Genomic DNA, 27426 nt, shown 5'->3' on the forward strand with positions numbered 1-27426 from the left:
TTTTTTACATCCTTTTTATTAAGAAAATAAGTATAAAAATATAAATATAAAACAATATGACTCAGCATTCAAACAGCATGAATTCAGTGTATGACAGTTTTCCTACAACATACACTTTTTCCATTACATATTACACCTATATGATGAAATGAATTCACAGTTTGACAAATAAACCACCAACCACTCACACGAACATTGCTTGTCAAACAGAGCTAGCAAATAGTATATAGGATGTCCATTATTTAAAAACACTTTGTACATTTACAGTATTTAATGGAGGTGGCTGGAAAAACCACTTGACTCCTTCCCTATACCCACACCCCAAAAACCCGGTCCAGTGCCATTAAACATTGATAGTATACAATACTACTATCTCTCAGGTCAATTACAAAACACATTGTCCACACCATTGTTCACAAAAATCCTAAAATTCAAAGGCATCTTTACTGATTATGACCAAAAACAGTAAAACTTTTGAGAATTATACTGTATCTCCATTAACGAGAAAACTTCAAGTTCAAGTCTTTGAGCGTCCGCGGATTGGACTGCAGGAATTTCCGTGCACGCATGTGCACGAGAATCAAATAGACTACTAGTTAACTAGCAAGCTGGCCAGCAAACTAGACGGACGAACAGATAGATAGCTTGATAGATAGATAGACAGACAGTCGACTAGCTGGCTAGGTAACTAACTAGACAGGTAACTGTCTGGCTAGGTAGCTAGTTAAACATACAGAAAGAAAACTGGCTTGGGAAAAATTAAAGAGAGAGACTGTCGTGGCTGTGTCTAGGTCTCTCTGTCAGGGCTTTTCCCTATGTACATCTCTGCCAACTTTTTGAATTGTGGTCCCCAGTTGCTGAGGTAATCGTAGTCATGGTCCCCCTCGGTGGCGGCGGACTCCAGCGAGCTGAGGGACTCCGCCAGCGACCCACTGCCCTCGTAAGCATACGTGGCCAGAGAGTCATAGGGCGGCGCTGTGGGATCCGAATCATTCTCCTGAAGCCGCCCGTTAATGAAGTCTCTGACATCCGTGTTATCCTTTATAGGTGATGTCCTCCGAAAGGGAAACAGCATTTCGGGTATGATGTCCCTGCGCAGCTTGTTAGCATCCATCACCTCTGGGTTGCGCAGAGTGCCGATATCAAAGGCCTGGGTGTCCTCCTCTCCGCCCCCTTCATCGTTGTAGCTGACAACGTTGTCTCTGACATCCTCTTTGGAGATGATCAGAGGCTCCTTCTTCCTCTGTCTCCTCAGGGCAGCAAACAGCACCACGATCACTACAGACACACACACAAAAAAAAGAAAGAAAAGAAACAGTGTGAAATGCAGAGAGAGAAAGCTCAGCATAAGATGTGTGCCTCCTAACATGTGTCATGCATTAAAGAGCACAGGGGAGCAAAAGCACAGAGGGGAGACACATTTGCTACCAGTGATAAATCCCCAACACTGCCGCAGGCATTCACCTCCTATTATTAAAGATTCAGTGAAAAAGCTTTTTCTTTTCTTTTCCCCTTGAACGGCACATTCACTGTATGAAACGCACAGCAGTTGGAGAATCATTTTTTTCCCCTTCTTCTCCTCCTCCTCCTCCTCCTCTCCAGCGCACAGCCTCATCTCTCATCCCCTCTTCATTCTCTTCCAGCGGTAAAAGACAATCAGAGATTGCAGAGTGTGCATGTTTCCAGAGAGTGGCACTGTGCGGTAGCAAGTTTTTTAAATAAAGCCATAATTCTTCAGACAAAATAGGAAGCAATCTTTCATGTAGGATGCAATCCTGCTTTCACCTGTGCCTCCTCTCCTTCTCCTTCCCTTCCCCTTTTTGTCCTATCAGCAGGTACTGTAGTTGTCTACTTGCCTCCCACCTGGGTGTTAATTACAATGCCTTCAACGTGGGCCGGAAGGGGGTGGAGGTGGCTGTTTATACGGTTCTTTACGGACATTTGTGACTGACCAGTGCCATGTTTTTTTAAGACGGGCCGCAATGAGGAAGGACCAGATAGGGCGAGCTGTTCCAGCTCAGCGCCTGCCTGTCGGAGTCAAGCAGAGGTGAATGAGACAGTCTGTCAGGGGGGTTCAAGCGCGAAAAGCGTCAGATAATGAGCAGATGTCATGATATTTAGCTCAAGAAGAGAGCATGGAGTTTAACCTTCAGTTCACTCGATATGTGAGAGAAGATCTGCCCACCGCCAGACACAGAGCGTTTAAAAAACTGGAGTTTAAGACGAGCAGATGGAAGAAAAGCTGGTCAGTACTAATTTGCTTGTAGCACGAGTTTAGTGCAGGGTGCGGATCAAGTGGCACGCTGAACTCCAAAATAAGAGCCTGCGAGAGGAGGAAGGGATTCAAATTCAACACATGCTATGTGTTCTGCACATTCATGAGGACAGTTTTGTTGAATCTTTTTAATCACGCCGCTCTCCGTTCCACATTCACAATGTCGAGCTCCTCGCCACGCTTGGCCAAGCAAGGTGAAGTTCAATGATAGCTGAAACGCATTACTTATTGATATGCCCTTGACCGTAAGCACTCCGGATTTCTGCTTTTTGTCTTGGTAAAATGATCGGCATTGTGCCCTGTTACCATACAGCATTAAATCACGACGATTGCTGAAGTGGTGCTTCAGGATGTCACAAAGTAACATGCAAACTACTTTAAATGGTAAATGGACCGTGCTACACATTCACACACCGATGGCACAGCCTTCAGGAGCAATTTGGGGTTCGGTATCTCGCCCAAGGACACTTCGACATGCGGACTGGAGGGGATCGAACCACCGATCTTCTGATTGGTGGCTGACCCACTCTACTTTAGAGCCACAGCAGCCGCTTTAAGTGGGTTTATTTGGTAATGAATGGAGATCAGAACCGCGATTGGTGTTATTTTGTCGTTGTCGGTTTTTTAACCGAATGTAACAGTAATGATCGCTGACAAGTTAGAAAAGCTCCTGTAGCACTTTACAGCAGGCCATGTTACCTTGGACAGGTTGTTTTAAGGATTACTGCAGCGTCCGTGGTGTTGCTGGGGTGACGTACCGACAAGCATTTGTTAAAATGCCGTCTGTGATTATTTTCTTGGTCTCTTGACAAGTGACATCTTGTGGTCGTGCGAAGAATGACTGCCCTCCCTCAGAGAGAAAACATCTATAAATCTCTGACAGTGCCAATTAAAACTGTACATTATTATATTTGTTAAGGCAAAGTGTATATTTTTAGTTAATGTATGTGAAGAAATAGAAAGTCTTGTTAATGAAGGTGGTTTTCTGCTGGATGCAGGATTTTAATTGTTGCATTTAGTTGTTTTTAATGTTCCGCGCAGTGCACGGGGATTTGAAGCGTCCTACTGGTCCAAATATTATTTGCTTCTGTTTGTATATTGAAGTGATGTTTTTATGTTTAAGGGACTCTGTGGAAGAACAGCCCAGTTTTATCCTCATAAAAACAATCTAATCAAATCAGAAGCCATGGTGGCGCCGCGGCATGACGTGTTTATAGCGCCTGGAGAAGACATCACGGTGGACGGTCGTCTAAGGTTTGCATCCTGTCTTCTACCGAGATCGTGCAGTCGTACTCCATATGTTTTATTATATATATATAGTATATATCATTCTGAACAATGACAGTGATTTTTTTATGACCTTAATCAAGCAGTGTTCAATCAGTATGTGTCATTTTATTGTTCCTTTTCGAAGGCACTGATGAATGAATGTGAATGTAACACAGCTAATCACAGGTCTGGTTTGTAATGATAGACATCGTACTGCACCCAACTGGTCACCATGCTTTGCCAGGGTCATGTAGCTTTAGGGGCTTATGTACATAATTGTATCTAACAGGATTTAGGGATCTGTCTTTGTGAACTTTGTTGACATTGGGTTTGAACTGGGCGTGGTTAGACTCGGATCCCATCAGCGTTCACAGAACAGAACCTCTCCGCTCTCACTCGGTCTGCCGCAGAGTCAGCCAGAGACAAAACAACCCCACTTCATTACATCTAGTGCAATAAATAAACCCAAACTGTCGAGTAAATATCAGTGCACCTCTTTTCCTTATTAAAACTCCTTAGCCAAACTCTGGCTTGGTCGGTCCTCAATTCACAGTGTTGGCGAGTTAGGTCAAGCTGATACAGCGAGAGGACTGAAATCATGGACCCACTGTGGAAATGGAAATGGAAGGGTTAACAACGGCAATGAACGCCATTGAACCAGTTTGATTATGGACGACTGACTCGTCTTGATAGAAGAACTCATTTCTTACTGTAAGCTGCACTCACAGGCAGAGCCCAACAAGAAAGACAAGCGGGTTCAGATATACATGCTCGCACACATGCACATACATATACCGATACACAAGGGGCCGATGGGGGGGGGACTTACTGAGGAGAATGATGACACATAGCAGTATGGCCACCAGAGCTCCAGTTGTGAGACCATCTGAGAAGGGCAGGACCTCGGGGTTACACGTCTGCATGTTTCCACGGCTGTCGCAGGCGCACACGCGAACGATCAGCGTGCTGGTGCTGCTCTGGATGGGGTAGTCGTTGTCCGAGATCACGACAGGCAGGAAGTACATGCTCATTTCACGGCGGCTGAAACCTCCCCTTCGTGTCAGGATGTTGGCAGTGTTATCTGTGGAAAGATACGAATGTGCGAAGCCTGTCAGCGAGGACGTGTTTCACTTAGCTTTATAATCTTGGAGGAGAGAACTCCTTCCCTTTGTTTCCCGTGACAGACAGCTCCTATTAACTGTGCAGGGTCATTCAGAATTACTGGCATCTCGGGTAATTTAAGATGTCTAAATAGTAATTAAAACAAACACCGAGCATATTATTAACAGCCTGTATTATTTGCTGAAAAAACCACATTCTTCAAAAACAAAAATTCAAACACAGCTTAATTAGTAATCATATAGCAGTCTACATGCTGGTTCCGCACGGCCGCGGTTTCCTTGCAAAGCTCATTAAAGTCCAAAGTTAAAGTTGAATTTCCCGTCTGCTGTTTCTGTGCTGTCTTCATTTTTTGTATACTGCAAATACAGTACGTCCCAGAAGTTGCTGAATATTTACTCAGAATCAATTCTGGAAACTAGTACGAGGCATACTGGAGCAGTTATACAGCACAGAAAAGGAAGGAAACAGATCTGGCTTTTTTGAAGTTGTTCAACATCTTGCAGCAAGTTTGCTGAGCTACCGCTGTATTCCTCTGTCTGGGAGAGATAATAGATGTATTTTTTTTAATTGTGTGACGAAAAACTGTAACACAATGCAGGATACTTTAGGAGAACTTAATCAGAAATTATTCTCATGATACAGGCCTAAACCGTACGCTTTGGACTTAACAATTCCCACAATGAACAAGCCATTGGCGACAGTGGCGAGGAAAACCTGACCTGAGATGTTTAAAGCTTTTCAAGGAGGCATGAGAAAGTTTTTTTTCTCCATCATATTCAAAGTAATGGCCCTCAAGAATTTCACTGTATCAAACCTCATCTCTCTGTCAGCCGAGAGTTATTTCGACGTACATAAAGAAGCATTTAAATTTGCTTGGTTCTCCGTTTAAAATGTGAATCTTACCTTCCCTGTCGACGATTGTGAAGTTCGGGTTGGTGGCACTTATGCTGAAGACAAACTTGTGTCCGACGAGGGGCTCGTCTGTGTCAACAGCACTTATCGTCTGAATCAGCTGCAAAGAAAGAAACAGAGCACGGGATCAGACTGATACGCAGGCAAAGCCGTTTTCTGTACTGTTTGATTACATTCAAAATATATCAGTGTGTTACCTTGGAAGCTCAAACTGAAGCCAATCAGACACACACTAGACTAATCTGCAATTAGTGAGGAGTGTTTAGATGAGTCGTGGATTTGCTGTGTCGCGAAACTAAAAAGCGCAAACACACATGAGTGACTGTCCCCCAGCTCAGATCTGTTAGTCCCTGTGACACTCCCCATGTAAATGCCAGAAGGTGACTGGTAGATGACTTCCCCTCTCGGCTAAACTGTCCCTGTTGTTCACTGCCAACTTGTGTTTGGCTCTTTGCCCAATCGCAATGAAAAATGTTACCTAACGTGAGGGAAAGGTTGTCCGAACGCCCGCGTGTTACCTGCCTTCAGGTTGGTTTAATTAAAGGGAATGTGTACATTAGTTCATGTATATTCTGGTGAGCGTGCACCTCCGGCACACGGATATCAATTTCCTCCTTTAAAAAAAAATGCCATTGTGACAAATCCCCTCTGGACTGTCATGTGACTTTGACTGAGAGTTACCAAGAATAAGCTCTCTCACCCCGCCTGCTCTTTGTTTATGCTTAACTTCGTTTTGCAGTCATTGCATTGTGAGCAGTCAATGTTTCATTGTTCAGCAACATTAGAAGTAACCCAAACACACCTTTCCTTCAACGTCTCACGTATAAACTCATGAATTTTAAAGCACCTGTCCCGCTTTGACGTTCTCGCAGACGAACGTGTCGTAGGACATGGCGAACTCCGGAGCGTTGTCGTTGACGTCCAACACCTTGATGAACACGGGCACTCGAGTCGTCTGACGTGGGTTATCTGGAACAAATAGACATTTTTCAAAGACTATAAATAAAAGAAATCATCAAAACATAAATTTCACCATGAAAAATAGAGACACAATTTACTTATTTCGGTGGCAACCACAGAGATGTTGTGCCATTTGGACATCTCTCTGTCGAGGGCTTTCAGCGTTGTGATGGTGCCGTTCACAGAATCGATGTTGAACAGCCTCTCGAGATCTGTATGCCGATCAATGGAGTACCTGGAAGAATAACAAATATATTATTGTTCATACCTTTAAAAACGGTGAACATATATGTATGTATATCCTGTGATATTGCTCAGAAAATGAACTGCACTTCTGATCTTTCCCTGCTCTCCACACTAAAGTACTCCCCTACTTCATGAAAATGTGTTTTACACACCACATCACTCGTTTTCCAACGGAGAACATATTCCACGCTCTCCACTGTCACGAGATGATGCGTCTTTCCTCGCGCCTGCTCATTTGTCATAGTCAACTTTCATATTCCGCTGAAATTTGAATATGCAACACAATACGCCGTGTGGCACGCGCCTCGAGAGTGGCATATCTCTGTGTCAGCGACGGGCAGGCGCCATATGTGTGGAATGGCGGCACTAAGCTGTGCGAATCGATACAGCAAATTAGGCTCTTTCACTTTGACTTTGTGCGGTGCCACAGAGGGCTTACATAATTCTGGGAAATAAACAGTGTGTCTGTATTCACTTCACAGGGCTGCCGCCATCTTCCACTGGGGAATGACCAAGAGGGAACCATGAATAATATGCTTTCCTCTCCCTCCCTCTCTCCCTCCACACTGACACATGGCTATGCTGATGGATTAGATTTAGCCAAGTGGGCACATTTCCACCCTCGTGCTAAACAAACTGATAAGAGGACACTCTGTATTTCTACCGTGTGTTGCTTGTTTTCTTATTGATTTTATACGAGAATAATTAAAGCTGAAACAATGAGTTTTGAAACGACGTTAAATTACCACAATAAAGCATCGACGCCCACTGGGTTTTAGAGGAAATCTTCACTTAACAGGCTCATTGATTCATTTTAAAGTTTACTTAAAGAGGACAGATTTGCTGTGGGATGGTAATGACGGGATCTAGCGTTTGGCTCCAACAGTCTGGCTCTGTTTGAGGATGAAAACACTTCTCGCTGTGTCTTGGAGCATACTTGACTGGCTTGTTGTCGGCATCGGGGTCCCTGGCCGACACCACGCCGACGAAGCTGCCAGCGGCCGTGTCCTCGTGCACCTCGATGATGTAAGGGTTCCTGGTGAAAACGGGGGACTCGTCCACATCCTCTACTGTCACCTTGACTGTGGCGTAGTCTTTGAATTGCAAACCGTGGATGAACCTTGCGTCTAAGTAGGTGTTTTTCACCTCCACTCTGAACTCATAGTCCCTTTTACTTTCGTAATCCAGTGCCTGGAGATGAAAGAGCATCAGAAGTCAAGCTGTAGACTTTTCCATAAAAAAAAAAACAGTCCGCCTCCAAGATTTTGATAGGCAATGCATTGAATTTCATTTGTCTCCCTTTATCTTATTCATACTCTAAATTCTAAGTTACAAATCCAAGCGAGGAATACTGATCTGGGGGGATCCTGGGGGAAAACTAAAAAGAGTTTCTAGCAAAAGACTGCTTTATTATATTCATTTCACAGGCTTAGGGTATCTGATTCTGCATTCCAGCTCAAGAAACTGGCATGTGTCTTTCTTACAAGAATAAATGTTATCAGGGGGCAGTTTCTAAGCTGAAATTGCACCATTCTATCTTCCTTTGACTTCTTACTGTTGAAAATAAATGCACATATTTAGATGAGATTAAAAAAAAGACCCTTCCTATTCAAATTAAGATGTACACTAAAGCTTGATGAGTCAAGAGAAACCTGCAAAGGTTAAAGGAATAAACTACCGTTGATGGAAATCATGACAGCAGGTTCAATCATGCACATTTTGTCATACCTTCCATGCAGATATAATACATGTATATTCCAGGGTTAATACTTGGTTTCTTGAAGCAGCATCTTGGACACATTTCACCCAGGACAAGAAGTGTTTTGTCTGATTGCACAGCCATTATCAATTAGTTACTGCTAATAATGGCCGGTTGCAGACCGCGCGGCATGAATCATTCAAGTACATCAAGGAAAGGTCAATTAGGTCCAGACAATGAGTCACCTTTTTGATTATGATGACTCCCTCCTGTGTGGTTTGGTCAGTGATGATGTTGAATATGTCATGACCACCGACTATGCTGTACTCCATCTCGGCGTTACGCCCGACATCTGGATCATCAGCCTTAATGCGGCCGATGGCGCCTTGGATTTCTGTTGACTCCAGAGCGGTCACGCGAAAGGAATCTATACAGGACAGTGAATTCATTACAGACTCGTTTGAGTGTCAGTGCTCATGTCAGGAGTGTTTTACAGCAGGGAGAAAAGGCTTCTTACGGTTAGCAAAGCGTGGTGGACTGTCGTTCACATCGGACAGGGTGATGCTGACCGTCGTCGTCCCCGAAAGTCCGCCCATCTGCCCGGCCATGTCTTTAGCCTGGATCACGACCTGGTAGTTCTCCTTGACTTCTCGGTCCATGCCAGGCAGGGCTGTCTTGATGGTACCTGAAATAAAAACAACATTCTTTCCACCACTTTTCCCAATTCAAAGGAAAACTTTGCTTCAGGGAATTGATTTGCTGTCTTACTGAAAGTGAGATAAGATTAAGATCAGTTTCATCCCTGTGCTCAACTGTGTTTCCGAGAAAATTGCATTTATACACTGCTAATTTGGTTTGCCGATTACGTTTTGAGGGGGGAAATGTAATTGCTGCCTGGCTTATGTTCCCTGGAAATGTTTTTTTCTTGTCAGAAGTGTTGCATTAATGTGCAGCATGCAAGTTATAGTGGGTGGTGTACAAATACTGACATCCCTATTTCTGCATGTGGTTGGGGAGAAGTAGTGGTTTGGGTTTGATACTTTTTCTTATTCCATAAATATAAATATATTTGTACATCTAGTTATACATCCAATGGTCAGTTTGTTATTACTTCAAGGTTCCCCAACTGTTAGTTGCCAAACCACATTGCCGTTTTCTCTTATCTCCCTGTTAAATTAACACATCCAAGTGTGAATAACAGTTTGCAGTTGTTGGAAATAGACGGAGCTTTCTGTTTTCTTCTGCTTCCAGCTGACAATGTCACAAAGCTATGTACTCTTTACCGAACGCCCGGAGATTAAACTGACGTTGATCGTGGCATCTGCGTCTCATTAAGACAGCAAATAAGCACACTTCCCCAAATGTCAGATAACACTTGGATCTAATTTCAGGCATGCTGCAAATGAAAAAAATGTGAATAATGGTTTAAAAGTTCACAGACTTTCATGGATAACTGGGTTCTTGAATAAGAAAAGTCATAAATGTAAAGGAGCTGCTTCTACCAGCTGTTCAGATGTATCCTAGTGTTAACTACGTTGAAATTTACTGATGACATTAAAGCAGGTTGCACCGCACAGATTAGTTCTATAGGGCTTAGATGTTACTAAATATTTATACGTCGTAACCACTGTATGTAACCAGTTTGCATGCTACGGTATTAAAAACGTGAGCGACTACCCGAAATACAAAAAGGACAACATATTTGCCGTCAGCGGGTAATATGTGACAGCCTACACCCACTTGATTTTTATGATGATGTGGATTTTTATGCTCGTTATAGATTCATAAGGCGATAACGAGGATTACAATTTGGTATTTTGCCACTGGCGGAGTCCCATTAGGAGAGCGAACCTTTTTTGCACTATGAAGACACGTCAGCAACTATGTCCAACTGCCATCGGGATCCAGGCAACACCTCGTCAGACGCAACATTTTATATACACATATATGGATTTATTTGGTGTTTGACTTGATTTGACAGCACAGTAGGAAAGGCAGGAGAAGAGAGAGAGAGAGAGAGAGAGAGGGTTATGACATACAGCAAAGATCCCAGGCTCGTAGACTCAAGCCTGGGCCGCTGTGGGAAGTAACCAGCCTGGATACGTGGTATACCATTTTTGGTTTCTTCATGTTCATGATTTACACATAACTAACTGTGTTATCACATGGCTCAGCTTGAAACATGATAGCTCCATCCCAGTCCATCCAGTCATCCAATGTTGTAGACTATTGGGAATGCTTCTTGGCTGATGACACCTCTTCTGCATCATCATCAGTGATGCTGATACAATACTGCACCAAAGCAAAAACCATAAATCACTCCCCTTATTAGCGAAAACATTCATTATGTTAATAGGCATTACAATGGTGGCAGTTGCTGCTGAATCATCTGTTGTTGTTTTTTTTTACAATATGGCCACGTTATAGAAAGTTCCCTTTGAGGATTCAGCTACTGACAGAACAGAGAACAAGGACGGTGCAGAGGGAGCAACAATTCAATCATCGTAAACACAAAGTTTGTGTAGAGATGTAATAAATCAGACAGAGGAATGAGAAGAAAGTTTCATGTGTTTAATCTATGGTGAAGAAAAATGTCGCAATACATTTTGGATGTTAAATATCATTTAAATCATTTATGCAAAGTTGGAACGGTTTCAGTAAATTGCAATACGCGCGGATGTTTGATTCATTTGGAAGCACTTAGTGTGTTAAATGTGGAGCCTGGCAGATGATGCTGATATTGGGGAGTATAATATTTCAACACAGATATATCAACTGGTATTCTTGACATACTAAAATAAACACTTTCTTTGCAATCATCTCTCAAAAAGTCACGTCACGGAGGCGGGCCATTTTGTCCAAAATGACACCTCATACGCTGACACCAATACAAATGGCCTACATATACAGATATATCTGTCAGGCTGTAGTTTAAGTGTACAAGTTTCATTTCAGAGTCTCTTGCTCGACTTTATGTAGCCCCGCCTCTGTAGTCTGCACTCTAGGGTCTCGGTGTCCTCCATTAAGGCTCCTCTCTCTTCACAGGACATCTGATTGACTGAGGAACAGTGCTCATATAAGCCCGCTGACCTACAAAAGTATTATCTTGCCCGGCGTCTTGACTATTCGTCTGACTGGATGAATGGATTACAGACACTCGGGCTGACTGACAGGCTCATAGACTGGCTGTCTGACACAGTGGTTGGTGTCTGACAGTTGGCTGGCTGATGGCCCTGAGAGCATTATGACCAGACTTTGCATACCAAGTTAAAACTTTAAGTGCAGGTCGAATATCTCCAGTTATATCTAGACGAAGTCATCACTTTTAGTTGACTTCTTATCTTCGTCATTTTTTATGCTTCTCGTCCTGAAATTTCTTTGGAATTAATGGCTACAGTTATCTCTCGCCATTTATCAAGCTCCTTCAAGCCTTCATTGTCTGATGTCCGTTGTCCTCCAGTTTTTCATCCTTAAATATCAGAAACCACAATCATTATTGCCACATTAGAGAACACATCATGGTATCTGGAAGGCTACTGGAAATTAATTAACTTGGGGTAGAGTGTAGCTACAATCTCTGTTACTCTGACTGTACTTTTTCAATGCTAATTTAATGGGAGAAGCAACTTTTTTAAGTTGTTTTATTATTTAAAAGATCAAAATGGCACCAATCAATACACTCCTTCACAACTTATTTAATCTAATTATGGCTGTAACAAATTTGACACAAACATGTCCATAAGGTGGCTTATCAGTACATTTTCTTTTTCTGTTTTTTTTAGTTTACACTGCTCAAATTCAATCAGCTGTTCTGAAATATACGTAACAATAAAATACATCAATCGGTTCTGTTAACAAAGCGTGCGAAAAGAAGATAACTCACCTTTAATAGCAAATCACCAGCTGATTCTTGTAATCGCTTCAGTTGAAAATGTAATGACGGATCTGTTGCTGAAATGTTGTGGTCGACTTTTGTTGTAGGTTATCCAATGATTTCTGATTGGACGCCACAGATGTCACTGTAACCGATTTACATACCACCAAAGTCTTTACAAGCAAAGATATCACTTGTTTGATTGGCGCAACCCAATTTAATAGATTGTTAGTTTAAAAGTTGATAAGAATGATCTGCACAAACTTAAGAAATGTTTCCGAACAGCTGGTGGAGCCCAGTCCAGGTCTCCAAACCTGCTTGATGTGGCATCTTATTGATGCATTATTAAATTTACGGTTTTGGTGAAGTAAAATCTTGAGTTTAAAAAAAAATCCACCGCCCTGATAAGCAGATAAACCCTCATCCAGCTTCTGTTTACAGACTTCCATGACATCAGATATTGCATCCAAGAAATCCCGCTGGGTTTGGCTTACCGTTTTCAGAGTCCACAGAGAAATATGGTTGTCCCTGCAGAATGCTATACACCAGCTTGGCACTGTTCCCATATGTTTGATCGTCGGCGTCGGTGGCAGTTACAGTGGCAACAGTTGTACCTGCAAAAATGAACATGCATGTTATTACATGATTACATTACTGCGTAAAGATGCAATCAAATAACTGACTCACTATATTTTTTAATTTCAAACAACACAGCACTCTGGATAAAAGCAAATTAGTTGGTTGCAACAAAGCTGTCTTAGTAAAATCAATCAGGAATATAGCATTAGTACTCATTTCTTCCCTTTTTAAAGAAACAGCAAAGGAGTTTCTGCAGCTGGCTCAATGTTGAAACAAGCGTGATAGGCTTTCAGACTGTAGCTGGATCTCCTCTGGCACCTCAGTGAAAATTATTGCCTTGATTAAACTCGGGTCTCTTTAGTAGATGGATCTCTTGAATATCAGTGAGGCTGAAAGTTTGCACGTCGTCAAGACATTAAGTAAAGACTCCCCTCTCCATCAGTAATCATAGGCAGTTGCAAAGGATGTGTCTTTGCAGAGAACATGAGGCATCGCCAATTTGACTTTTCAAACTTATACGACCAGTGCTGCCTTTCGCTCAGCAAGGTCATATTACTCATGCATTTTTCATGGTGTGGCAACATTAAGTACATACTGACAAGTATCCACCGTTACCGTCCTCATGGACACGAGAGCTGCACCAATTAGTCGATTATTCAATGAGCTGTCAACTATAAATTAATCTGCAACTAATTTGAAAGGTTAAGTCCAAATTCTCTGATTTCAGCTTCACAAATGTGAATATTTTCTGGTTTCTTTAGTCCTCTATGACAGTAATCTGAATATCTTTCGGCTGCAGACAAAACAAGACCTTTGAGGATGTCACCTCGGGAAACGGTGATCAACATTTCACAATTTTCTGGACCAAACCACCAATCAATCAACCCAGAAAATGATAGACAGATTAATCACTAATGAAAACAATCGTTAGTCACAGCTCTAATGGAAACGGGCTTTCTTATTTCCAGCTGTGAATACACCCAGCAACCTAGATTTGCCAGTATGAAACAGTATCCAGTGAAAACCCGACCGCAGGGACCAAATAGACACATTACACACAGGGCTCCACAGTCAAGTGGTATGTGCTTGAATATGTGCCACTTATGTGCTAAATAAATAAAAATAGTAAAATGAATATACATATTCAAGCTTAGGCAAAGCCCAGTTAACTGTCAGATATCCTGTCATCGAGTCACTTCCATATTAAGTCCTGCATAATCCACCCGAGCGTTTCAATAACACCACATTGCAAATACTGTCCTTGGCATTCAGGAGACCTCTGCCGTGTCCTGTTTGGGTCTGACTGTCTCCGTGCATACTAATGAACCCTTGAACATCTGTCCCACTTAGTCCCAGCACTGATAGCATAAAAGGGAGCTGCTGATTTTTCATGGCTGGCTGGCTTGATTAACCAGTGTGTTCAGCCTGAACATATAAGGCAGTTTATTAGTCCGGAGACGAGTAGCGATGACCCCGACCCACCTTTTGCCAGTATCCATGCAGCTGAGAAATCTAAGAACACTGCATTATGAATTACAAGTAGGCCATTGTTATTTGTCACCGATAGACAATTGGGTTTTGATTTCCCCTTGATTGCTCCCGTGTATTAATTTGTGGTTGCCTAATTGAGGATTGATTTCAAGTTGCATGCATTATTTTCATAAGCTTTGTTTATATTCATGCCGATTGGTTTATTTATATTACTTGAATGGAATGAAGTGGTGTGCATTGAAGCAAATCCTTAATTGGAAAGACTGTGACAATCTAAACTTTCAATATTTCTACTCCCTATTAAAAATGGCAGTACTTGTTGTGAATCCCCAATGAGCCTGACCAAACAAATAATCACAAAAACACGACTTGAAGAGCCGAGCACTGCGTCACAATAGGCCAGTTCAGCTGACTGATGAACAACACTTAAGTGTTTCCTGCAAAGTGCTATTAACGGCATGATTCCTCCAAATTATGAACAAATTAAGGGTAATACCAGCAAAGATATCCAAGGTCTTAGGTGACTTGTAATTGCATCTTTTGTTGGGAATTTTTGCTTGAAAAATCACAATCAAATCAGTGTTCATTGACCAACTAGTGAATTTATTCAGCCCCCAAAATAAAACCAGCCGTAACTTACCAACTTCAGACATTTCAGGGACACTGGCGAAGTAGATGTCCTTGGCAAACTTTGGCGCGTTGTCGTTGATGTCGTGAATTTTAATATTAAATTCAGTGTCGGGCTCCAGCTCCGCATTGGTGTTCCTGTCCAGCACCTTTGCATGGAGCGTGTACATGGCTTTCTCTTCCCTGTCCAGCCTCTTGGTGGCGTGAATATCCCCAGATTTCTCATCGATCAGGAACAGGGTGCCCGCCCCGTCTCCAGTCAGAACGTACTTCACATTGCCTTCACCTTTGTCCATGTTTGAGTGCAGCTGAAAAAGAAAGACATGTTTTATACATATAGAGTCAAACTTGTACAAATGGAGCGACGTTGTAGGGGTTCTAATTATGGGGTGTTGCATACTCTTCTGTCATGCACACTTCAGGCTGACAAGAAAACACACTGTTGCCATTTTTGTTACCAGTGGCAAGAGTACATAGCTGTTTAAAGTTACATTCAACTGAAAAACAAGAAAGAAAGAAGGGGAAAAAACTGGTATTCTGAATTTTTACAAGTCCTAATCACTGCCCTTGAGCGCCTCTCCACACAATAACACATACTTGCCTCCCTTGTTACCAACACAGAGTCTGCAAAACTTGACTGTGGCTGAAATTTTTTACAATAAAATAAAATAAAATGAAAAAATGTCCATCCATGGGTCTCCCAATTAAAGATGATTCCCAAGGGTCTTTTGTCTGTAGGCATTACTGAGAGAGATGTGCTTCCTGCACATATCTCCAATTTTAGCTTTATGCCCTGATTGCCAATTCTCTCTCTTCATTTTTATTAAATTAAATTTTTCTATCTATATATATATATATATTTTAAAAACTGTTACAGGCGCCAGGACCAGGTAACCTTTGTGAAGTTTTAACTCTCCACTCTTCTCACACGCCTCTTAGTTGGCCAGTTGAGCTATTTTTGCCATCTTCTCATGGGATCCTATCAGATGTGAAAATATAATTGACTTGTCCGCTCCAGACATTTGAAACAAGCACCAAAATGTATCAACTCACCAAATGTATCAATCTTGGGTGATTTTGTGTTTGACATCCTCGGGTTCATGTACTGAACTTGCAGTAAATAAACAACACATACGTTGCTTGGGAATGAATACTCTGCATGCACTGATTGCCAAGGGGACTTCAAGTACATCTACACCATAGTCTGGATGTATAAAAACTTTGTGACAGTCTTGCGAACGCTGAAATAATGGTGTAAAACCCACCGAGGGATGTTTGAATCTCAGAACAGAACAATGCCTTGGCACCCGCGGTGTCAAGTGTGACACGCTCCATTAGTTCAGATCAAATTAGTCTTAGATTTTTCTTCCAAATTGCACTTTTTTGAAAAATGATGAAAATCTGACCTACAGCAACAATTGCTAAAATTAGTCACCTCTGACCTATCCATCACCTTGAAGCGGCTCTAAGAGTTATGGAGGAGTAATGGTGGCTCACTGTGACAGACACTTGATTCAAGCTCATTACTGTACTGGATCTGTCAGCAGATATATTTAGAGCACTATCTCATGGGTTCACATTTTAAATGACATGTAGTTAGGGACACACAAAATGTACGTCAGTAACTTATTAATATTAATGTCTGCATGCTGTGAGGAAACTAATTATTTTTTTTCCCCTGCAGTTGGAAGAGTGATGTCAACAGTACGACTCTGAATGGAAATCAGAAATGTATCGCCGGAGTGCTCGTGCTATTCTCGGTGGCAGAATTGAAAACAAATATTAAAATAAAAGAGACGGACGCATGTGAAAACAAGATGCTGTCAAGTTCAAATGAACAATATGCACACAAGTGTTTGGGGTTGCGTTTGAACATATTTCCATGCAGATGAACTCCATTACCCAAAGTCTATTAAAGAGGAATATCACTCAGCTTGAATTTTCACATATATTTGTGCTCCGGGACACTCTATTCATTGTTTGTGAATATAAATTCTCTCCTGAGCTGTAGACCACTGAACCAAGGATTTATGACGTGTTATGGATGTGAAGGCAGCTACTGCTATTGACTATGAATGACGGGCTAATTTCACAGAGCCCGATAGTGTTTGCATGATTTTTTTTGCATTCAGATGGGCTTCGTATCTGTCGTATGCACATGCAATAAAAAAAATTAAAATCTGGTCGTGCCACAATCACCTATCGCCTGAAATTCATTCGTCTATGTGGTGCTATATCAGCTCTAGAAAACATTAGGACAGCTCGCTGAGCAATGCTGAGCTACTGGGCGACATAAGAGCAACATATATCATTACTAATATTCCAAATCTGCTCCCAGTCAAACACACTTCGACGCTCCCAGCTTTATAATTAGGCCGAAACAATTTCAGACGGTTGCAGACCACAGGAATTGTATTTTATTTTTATTTTTTCAAATCTTTTGATTGTATTCTCTGAAAGTTTTTCATCCGTTTATTACCATATTTCCAGTCTTGGTTGTTAATCCAGCAAAAAAAAGGAACCTGAGAACAACAAACAAGGAGCCATCAAAGGAGCCTGTACCCTAGGCAGCTGTCTACAGGATAATAGGAATTTTACAGTCTTTGCAGAACCTTGTGGTATGTATTTTACATATTTCCCCTCAGTCGACGCGGGAGCACGCAAGCCCTTACCTCGTGCACTTTTGCTAATTATTGGATGTCTACATAATGTCAGCTTCCTAATCACATGGGTAAACAGATCTTCTCCCCATGGCTTTATAGATTTCTTACTCAGTGGTGGTGCAAATAAGGAAGTTTTTGCAGAAGTAAGCAGTGTTGTACTGAGTTATTAGGAGATAACACGTCATCTAAAAATAAATAGCGCTCCTGTAAATCGGCGAGGCACTGTGCCAGCAACACGGGGGTTTGATTTCTGCAGGGATTTCCTATAGAAACAGTCAAGAGTAAATTTAATAGAGTGTAGAAACCTGGATGAAATAGATTTTTATTGACATATGCTAGAGGTAAGTTTGTATATGCTCCAGTGTAGTAAATTCTGCTTCTAACTCGTAGTGCAAACATATTTTTCGTGTAGCACAGCTCGAAAGAAACTGCCATTGATACTCTTGACAAAGTGTGGCACAAAGTGTTTTCACACACAGCCTTAACAGAATCAAATGTTAGCACTGCCGCACTATATTTGCAGGGATTTAGTGGCTCTCCTTCCAAGGCCTTGCAGCACAAACACAGCCTTTTTCAAGGCCTTACAACAGAAGCACAGAAGAGAGCCTTGATGAGTTAAATCGCCTTGCACAAACACTGAGGAATTGTCAGTAAAGCAGCAAAATCATTGGCAATTCTTGTCAGGTCTCTGGTAAGCATTGCTCGGTGCTGCAAAGAGGAGATAGGAAAATAGAGCGCAGAACGGATACAGAATAATTACTCGTCCTCCCTCTCTCCCTCCGTCTCTTAAGACATAGGCAAAGAATCTTTACTACAGGAACAGCGTACTATGATGTATATTATGCAGGTTAAAGTTACAGCTTATGGTATCTCTAGTGTGCTTTGTGTTTCTCATACCTCGTACAAGTCCTGCAAAATTCATGCAGAAAATGCATCCGGCGAGGCCTTGCAAAATCTCAAGGATATTATTAGCACAACAAAAGTGAGCAACCTTGAATATTCTAATTTAGGGCAGCATATTTTTTTTCTTCTTCTTCTTTACAAGACAATACAATGTACCCATGAATTTAATAGGATTTTGTTCACTTCAAACACGCCACTCAGACGCTCCAGAATCCAAAGTTTGCGGCTGTATTGCTCAGCATTGCAAGTGTACACACTTCACAAGCCCTGCTTAAGAAGTAGGGCACCACAGCTGCACACAGTGAGTCCTCACACTCATTAATGGCCCCGTGAAAGTCAGTTAAAATGGGATTTGAGAGTTTTTTTCTTTAACGCTTGATGCATGCACATCCACTGCATGGTACATTTACAACCATAAAATGCACTGTGCTCCTTTTCAGCATTGACAATCGCTCCTGACTGAGTGCTCACAACCTTCCTTTTTTTTTTTACTAAAGCAGTTAGTTCCCTTATCGTCGTGTGAAGGTATCAGTCAGCACGACTGTGCGTGAGCTTCAAAGCGGCGAGCACCTTGAAAAGGTGCGTTTACGACACAGTGCAGCCGTGCACTGCAGCTCTGCTGTTTCCCTTTCAGTTTTAAGGAGCGATCCATGCGACAGTGTGACTGTTCTTTACATCGAATCTGATTGCCGTAATCAAGGAATCAACCTCAAGTGACAGTCAGTGCGTGTGTGTGGGTTGATTGGAGAGGTTTGATTGAATGTGAAATAAACAGGGTCTCCCACAGTGCACTGCAAAGGCCATTAAATGATCTTTATGAGGAAGACCATCAAGGCTTTGATGGCTTTGTGCTGGGCTTCAAAGTGCTTTTTGCATTTGGTCTCCATCTATTTCGCTCTCACTCTCTCTAATCTATTTGTCAATCTGTCTGTCTCCTCGTCTGTGCATCCGTCTGTCCGTCCCTTTTTGTCCTGTTATTTATCCTTCATTATATCTATTAGTCTGTCTGTCTGCTGCAATGATTAGTCACACTAACAGCCAACTATTCTGCAGATCGATTAATCGTTTTAAGGCTTCTTTTTTTTTAAAGGAACAAATGTCACAGTTTTCTGATTTCAGCTTCTCAAATGTGATTTTCTTTCATCCCCTATGAGAGACAAAAATATTTATTTTTGTTTTTCTCGTTTTGACCAACAGTCCAAAACCTAAAGATGCTTAAAATAATAGATATGAACTAACGACAAGCAGCATTGATTAATATTTTGAAACCAAAGAAAGTTTGTGACCTAAATGATCCAACAAAAGGATATATTTTTAAAAAATGTTTAAAAAAACTGTGCTTATATCTTCCTTTTGTTTTTGTTTGGTCTAATATTAAAACTAATAGCCTAAAACCATAAGATACTCAGTTTACTGTCTTATATAACAAAGGAAAAGAGGAAGAAGTTGGCTCCAGAGAATGTTTTCTGATAAAACTGCCTGAAACAATGGATTGATTATCAAAAAAAGTTACAGATTTATCCCCTCACTATCTATTTCTAGCAGCTCTATTTGTTTTCTGCATCATATGACTTGCTCTTTATCGTTCTGCATCCTTTGACTTGTTCTCTGTCGCCATCACAGTCTCTCCAAAATTAAACTGATATAATTAGTGATACGAATCGCCTCGGCTTCTTTCTGTAAGGCAGAGTGCTGGAGATGGTGGCTGCCCTATATAAATATATATATTTCTTATTCCCTCCCTCAGTAATTTATTACAGCCTCATGTTTTTCTGACACTTTAATAGTGAATGATATTGGACATGGAAAGAGTGGGGAAGTGGTGAATGTGATGCTGTCATGCCGCAGAAGTTTGGTGCCAGAAAGCATCAAAAGAGTTGAGAAGAAAGTCGTATGGTGCCAGTCGCTGACATATCAAGGGATGGCCCCATTTTATAGTTAGCATTCGCTTTGCTGCTTCATCACGTAACACAACGAGGTGAATTTCATTGGCCTTCTTGATTGATATGTTTTCTTCCTCCTCCTCCTCTCCTGTATTCCATTTACTTTTTTTTTCCTCTTCGCCACATCAGGATGAAGGTTTCTACAAAAAGAAGTTGTCACATCCCCGTACTCCACCTCGCACACGACACTTGTTTACTCTGGAGAATGAGGTGTGTGATGAAAGCCAGCTTTTCTCTGAGAAAATTGGCTGTCGACAGTCACCTCATTTCCCTCCCTCGAGTTGATAACTGTAGCGTCAACCCCCCACCTCCCCATCACACCTGTCTTTATGGTGCTTGCACGGCTGAGCTGACAAGAACCTCTCTGATCTGGGCGGGTAGGGAAGGAGTAGCATTGTCCATGAAACTCCCCTCTCTCTTTTTTTTGGTGTCATTTGGCGTCAAACCACTTCTCCAACAGCTGAGAGGTGTATGCATGCCTGTGTTGAGTAACTGAGGACTTCAAATGTGCATCTTATCTGTGTTTTCTTCTACAAATACATTTAAAGAAACACACTGTGAAAGTATATAGGAGGATTCTAATGACAGTATCAGTGTTTCTGTTCATCCATCATGATCCACGGTGAGCATGTGCCTCCTCCATCCATGAGGTCATTTCTGGAATTAAGAAAAGTCCATTTATTTTATGGCTCTGGTTTTTGAATAGTGCTTGCCAACAGTCGAGTTGGCACATGACTCATGTATCCTTGATATTATTGCCTGATTCGAGCTGTGATTATGAGGCTTGTCTGACAGAAATGACTTCATATTAACTGTTTAAAGAAAAAAAAGCCACATATTGTTGTTGTTTTCTGGCTTCATGATGAGGTATTCTCATTACATTGATGGCGTCTGCCCAGCAATGAGTCAGTGGTACTTTAATATGTTTTTCACTGTGTGAAAACAATGTGATTCAAAAGAACAGTGGAAGACTGGAGGCAAAGAGAGCAGCCCATGTGCTCTTTGCTGTGTATCTGGTACTTCCAGTTAACTGTGCCTGCAACAGCCAGATTTCTGGCAGGCCCATTCGTCTTCAGCCAATTACATCAAACACCACTTCAACAAGCTAAACCTTCTATAATTAGTCTGCAGACAATGTGTTTGGACATGTTACCTTGCCGACATATTGATGGTCGTTTCCTGTGTATTCCTCGAGCAGAAAGAATTGATTCCACATCCATCCGCGTTTGGACCGTTGAAGAATTCTCCCATCGCTCTCTTCTCTCATCCTAAACAGATTCCCAATATTCCCAGGTGTGAAAGGAAGGGCGGTGCTGGGCCACAGGATAGAGAGCGTCAAGAGGAGCAGAACCTGATTGGCTATCATGGTATCCAATCAGCTGGGGAATGTCCTGAATGACTTCTGAATTATGGTGATAAGCTTCTGATAGGATGAACACTGGAAGGCAGTGTCATCAGAACAGACATTGTATTCCTCTCCTCGACGTCCACGGATCCCTGTGAAAAAGAGGAAACTTTAGTCAGGAAGCACTTTCACAACTTATTTTTCACAATTTAAATCCGAGCAGAGCAGAAGAACCACCCAGACGGCGCGCGGACAACGCTGCATGAAAACTAATTCCTCAATGCCGTGTCTCTCTTTCAATTTGTGCCTCGCCAAGGCAGAAGCTAATTAGGCAATCAGCAAAACGGGCACAGGAATGGGAAAAAAAATAAAATACAAATTGATGAAGTAAAAACCATTCAACCCCAATTTGGAAAAAAAAAACTATTTTGGGGTATATTCTTTGTGAATGTAAATAATCCAATAATAACAAATATGCAAAACAAATGTGATGGGAGTCATTAGGCAAACATCCAGGGACGTGATTGATGGCTGGAAGAAATGAAAGAGCCACTGCAAAGTCAATGTATCACAGAAAGACTGCAATCATCATAGTGCATCTTAGTCAATGTCGGGATTCAAATAAAGTTTAATCACTGCAGCTCCAGCTCCCTGGCATGTCTCCTTCTGCCCCTTTTATTTGCGTAGTAAAAGGAGTGAGCTGCACTTCACTAATTATTATTAAGTCACATTACCGATGATATGCAAACAGCTCTTCGCTGCCGGTGTGAGTGTGTTTGGATAGCGTACCAGCATCACTCTGAATCACTGAGCTGGATCTCTGTTTGTACTTCTCTGTCCCACGCCATCCTGCGGCAGGATACGTAGAGACAAACCATCTTCCTTAAAAGATGGGCGTCTTCTCTAAAACGTTCACCCCAATCCAATCTATGCCTGCATTACTGATGTTCACTTCCATGGATTTCTGTTATGATGTACTCCAAAGAGGGGGGAAGAAGATCTATACAGACACGTGATGAATTACAAAATTATCCCCAGGTATCCGTCAGGCGTTCTGCTCTGTACTATGATGAGGCATTTTGTGTTATTGGTAGTCTTCATTCGATATTTCACCAAGGCCATGTCCCCCACCAGGACTCATCCTGATAGGTAATTTGGGTATGCATGCATAATTTATGGTCTTTTGGAAGTTAATCCTAATAAATCTTGCCTCTCTTTCTAATAGAGCCCATTTATTAGGTTTCCCGCATAAAGCCTAGAATACGGGAGTTATCCTGACAAGCATTCACTGTGTACCTCAGGGAGAGGCACATTGTGGTTCAGCTTTTGTTCAGAGCTCTTAAATAAGGACTGTAATGCCAGTGGAGGCATTCACTATGAACAAATTAGTATTATGGTTCCATTGATGAAAGTGAAGTAGAGAATATAAATGGAGTTAATCCTTTTGAATAGAAAAATCAAATAACAGAGCTAACAAGATCTCGAGCATCGCCCATTCTGCTCGTTCCCGCTCAGGCAGACAGTTTAACTCAATTGAATCTGTTCAATCAGCAATAATTTCCCAATAACACTCGGAATACTTTTGTTGCCTGAGTTGAGTGAACATTCGCCATCAGGGCTCGAAAAAAAAAAAACCCACTCAGAACTCAAAACTATGCGAGATATCTTCGATCACGATGGAGCTGAGTCTAGAAACAAGTTGGAGCAGATAACGTGGATTTTAAGTGTCTTTTTCCGATGTCAGAGCAGAGATAAGTTTGTCAAAGTGCCGCTATAACAGGAGGAGATGTAAAATATAGATAGTGTTGTAAAATGCTGATCAGTGCTACATTTCTCTTCATGTTATTTTTCTTGTCCGTGCCCATAACGTGGCACGAGTGTGACACGTGCATTCCCGAGGAAATCTGAAGACGCCGCTTCGCAATTAATCTAGCCTTGATGCTTGTGATTGCATTTTCTAATTATCATTCCAGCCTCTGTCCTTGAGTTTTAATAGCATTCTGGATATTAATTTTTGATGTGGCGTGCCTATTAAGCATTAGGCGAGTGTGTCTTTTTCTGAATTCTTCCAAACACTCCATTAAAGGATGAGTGAGCATGTTGAATCCATGCCAGATCCTATAGACTCAAGCTGAATTATCCCCAACTTATTCAGTCTATTAAATAGCAGGGTTTATTAAAAAAGAAAGTTGTTTATGATTAGATTAAGTTGCAGACAGCTTATATGGCTTGGCATTTATTTAAAAAAAACTTATGTGAAGGGACAGAGTCTGCATTTAAAGTGTTAATCTTGGTGAAGACACATTCTGGTGGGAGCTCTGCTGTGCTCCACTTCTGTAATCTGCAAAAAATTATACATTCTTGTTTTGCTGAATAAGAAAATCTTTGATCAGATATAAACTAGCTGTTCATCAGGATATGCTTCCTAGAAAAAGCCCAGCCTGGCGCAGCGGTCTGTATAAATTTGTACCCACATGCATTCCAACTGGAGCGAGGGAGGGCAGATAGGAAGTGAACACGCAGGCTTTCCCTGCAAACCTTAAACTGAGCTCTGCAACTAAGCACTTTTATGGCTTCTCTGACTTTAGTAGGACAATAATTATAGGTGCAATGTGCAGCAGGAGTCTGGCTGGTAAACCTTTTTTTTTTCCAAGAGGTCTTGCATGCATAATGAATTGATAATCCTCTATACATGGGAGAATAAAAACACCTAAATTGACCATCTGTTCTGTACATTGCTGCAACCTTTGCCACCGAGATTATTAAACACATTGCATCGATTCCACACAGAGCCATGTAGTCCAGAATCATCATAAATAATCATAAAATAACTCACTTCTTATGGTTTACTGCACATTTTCATAGAGACGCACACCTCCATGCAAATCAGCAGTCTGGAACTACACAAGGGTGGGACGCCATAATTAAGCGTCTACCATCCAAAGCCTCCTACCTACGACATGAATATCGACCGAATACGAAACTGCTGGCTTTCAAGCACCGTTTTAATTATAGCCTCATGTTGTACTGTACTAGGAAATCAACAAGTGACTGCATCGCACGTGAGCCGTAAATAAACAGAGAGGGAGGTCGTTAATGTGAGGAGGAACAGAAGATGGAGGGAGGGTAAAGTGAGGTTGCAAGGTCATAAAACCGGCGTCATGATTAGTCCTCGTGATCATTTGTGCCTGCACCCTTCATCCAACGTGATTCATGACTGGCAAATGCACTATTTTTTTTTTTTTTTTTTTGGAGCGACACACGTATGTGACTTGGAAATGCCAGAAACTAGTTTTATGTGATTGGCAGTTTGAGTAGCTCCAGTGATTGCTTGCCAGGTATTGACAGGCCCAGCACAGAGAGTGTAAATTTAGCATGAGGGGCGTTGATGCACCAAGATGCAGCAGCCGTGCAAACCTCCACTTGGTGGAGCCCTAGACCTTCCCAAAGTCTAGCTCCGCTGGCTGCAGTCTTTGGCAAACCTCAGCAAGCTTTACTCATGTTTTGAAATCCTCTAAGCAATTTTGTGATACGGTGCACACTTCCTTGTTGAAAAGCTACTCCCCGAAAAAGGGGAGGGAGGGCCTTCTTTCTTGAAAAGGGGATGCGAACAGTGAAAATGTAACATAAAATCCACTCTGTCATTAAAAAATAAACATTTCTTACAGCGGGGTGTCTTTTTAGGAGGGTGTTCATAATCTGTTCAAACATCAGCATCGCTGTGTGTATGGAAGTCCAGGTTAGCATTACTAAACCGCAATAAAATACACACCGACAAAGAAAAATAAACGTTTGACTCGACGTATTAATTCCATTATTTTGTTGAGAAAATACCCACGTTTCCTCCTTCCACACTAATGTTGCACATCATACAGTTCAGAAATATGCATGCCTAAATCCATAATCCTGAAGCAGGGTTCATGAGAGCCTCTGTGCCTGTGTGGGAGAATCTTTTCCTCTCAGCACTGAAAGGTCACTGCATATCTGACAATAAATTCAGGGGGCGCGCGTTAGTGGCTAATTTGCACTAAACAACGACGGCGTGGCAACACACCTGCTGTCGCCCATGAAATATGACTTTTTGGTAAACCGTGTCTGTGTGTATGAAGCATGAGGGGAAAAAAAGAGCGAGGGGTGGATTAAGTTTGTGCTGTGGAGGATATGCACATGTACATACTCGGCTCTGGCTCGAGCGCCACGATAAAAACGCCTCCATGCGTTTTTTTTTTTTTTGTGTGTGTGTTTTTTTTAGAGATATGAATGGTACAGTGCCTTTCCATCAAAATCTGCCCACAGCACGTCTCACACGTATGATTTGCCCCAACTGCCTCACAGCAGACAGACAAATATGCACACACACACACACACACACATGCAGAGAGAGCTTGGCATGGATACAGGAACAGGTGCACGCACAGTTTCACTTACAGACATCCATTTATATATTTATATACATCGCACATATGTGCATATAGAGACCATACATGCACCTGAGGTGTGAGTGCATCCATTGGTGCACGGTGCAAGCTCTGAGTTGGAATACTTTAAAGTTAATGCTAGTCTTTAGTATCACCCCCTGGGCTAAGTTACATATGCAGTGATGAGCGTGTGACAGGTGTCATGGGTCTGACTGTGAAATCATTTGAAAGGACCAAACGTGCTAAAAAAATCAGCTTAAAGTTGTAAATACTACAAGAAAAACCAGCTTATGTGACAGCTCGGACACACACTCATTCATTCAAATCATTCCCATGCATTGCTTGGACACAAATTCAAAAATCAGGACAGATAATTATTTTCTAGTTCTGGTCAAATTAGCTGTTTGAACACTTTATAATGTCACATCCACACGGCTGCATCAGTCTGGCTTTGTCACAGTGCAAAGGAGCATCATCCCCCCAGAGTCTGGAGGCAGGCACAGAAAAAATAAATAAATATAAATATATCCTTAAAACATGAATCAAAAAAAAAAAAGCCCTTACCTTTTCTGATTCTCACAGCTTAGCATCCATCTGTGTCACTGAGTGCGCGGCGACTCTGCCTACTCCTTAGCAGTGCTTAGCGGCGGAGGATCTGACTCCTCACGGCAGTGCTTACATTCCAAGACTGACAACAGCACAGCTGGTGCGAATGTGTGTGTGAGTGAGTGAGAGAGTGAGAGAGTGTGTGTGTGCGCACAAGAGAGAGAGAGAGAGAGAGAGAGAGAGTCTCCTGCCTCCCCTCCCTCGCTCTATGCTCCTCTCCTTTCTAGCTGCCCTCCCTCCCTCGCTCCGGTTCTCCTCCCCGCTCTCTGGCTTCTCTCCCTTTTCCTCCTCTACACTTTCTTTCTATCATCTCTCTCTCTCTCTCTCTTCCCCCCCCACCGCTTCGCCGTCTCCCTCCCCCTTTCCTCCTCCCTTCCTCTCTCCCTTCCTCTCTCTCTCTCTGCCCTCCTCTCTCTTTCTCTAGCAGTGCATCACTTCTGGCTTGGTGGATGTCACCGAGGCTGAAGCCGAGGCGACTCTAGCCCCCTGATTGG

The 27426-nt window shown here is 42.0% G+C and overlaps 1 protein-coding gene across 1 annotated transcript; it reads right to left on the minus strand.

The window, feature by feature from the left end:
- cdh10a (cadherin 10, type 2a (T2-cadherin)) lies at window positions 1-27085 on the minus strand. The gene is made up of 12 exons (XM_027274244.1): window positions 26891-27085; window positions 21717-22060; window positions 15068-15362; window positions 12852-12971; window positions 9001-9168; window positions 8729-8910; window positions 7722-7975; window positions 6637-6773; window positions 6426-6547; window positions 5570-5678; window positions 4374-4625; window positions 1-1278 (listed from the first exon to the last, which is right to left on the minus strand). The coding sequence occupies exons 2-12, from the start codon at window positions 21927-21929 to the stop codon at window positions 788-790; spliced, it is 2343 nt and encodes a 780-aa protein (XP_027130045.1). The 5' UTR covers window positions 21930-22060; window positions 26891-27085; the 3' UTR covers window positions 1-787.
- Between the last annotated feature and the right edge of the window lie 341 nt (window positions 27086-27426).

This window comes from Larimichthys crocea, chromosome XXIII (genome assembly GCF_000972845.2).
Source record: "Larimichthys crocea isolate SSNF chromosome XXIII, L_crocea_2.0, whole genome shotgun sequence".
In the NCBI taxonomy this organism is placed as follows: domain Eukaryota; kingdom Metazoa; phylum Chordata; class Actinopteri; family Sciaenidae; genus Larimichthys; species Larimichthys crocea.

Bases quoted from the DNA above. Each gene is read 5' to 3' on its own strand.
- cdh10a (XM_027274244.1), bottom strand. From the start codon at position 21,929: ATGATAGCCAATCAGGTTCTGCTCCTCTTGACGCTCTCTATCCTGTGG. The intron at 6,774-7,721 runs GTATGCTCCAAG...TTATTCTTCCAG, and splicing joins GCCGACAACAAGCCAGTCAA to GTACTCCATTGATCGGCATA. The intron at 6,548-6,636 runs GTAAATTGTGTC...TATTTGTTCCAG, and splicing joins TGTGGTTGCCACCGAAATAA to ATAACCCACGTCAGACGACT.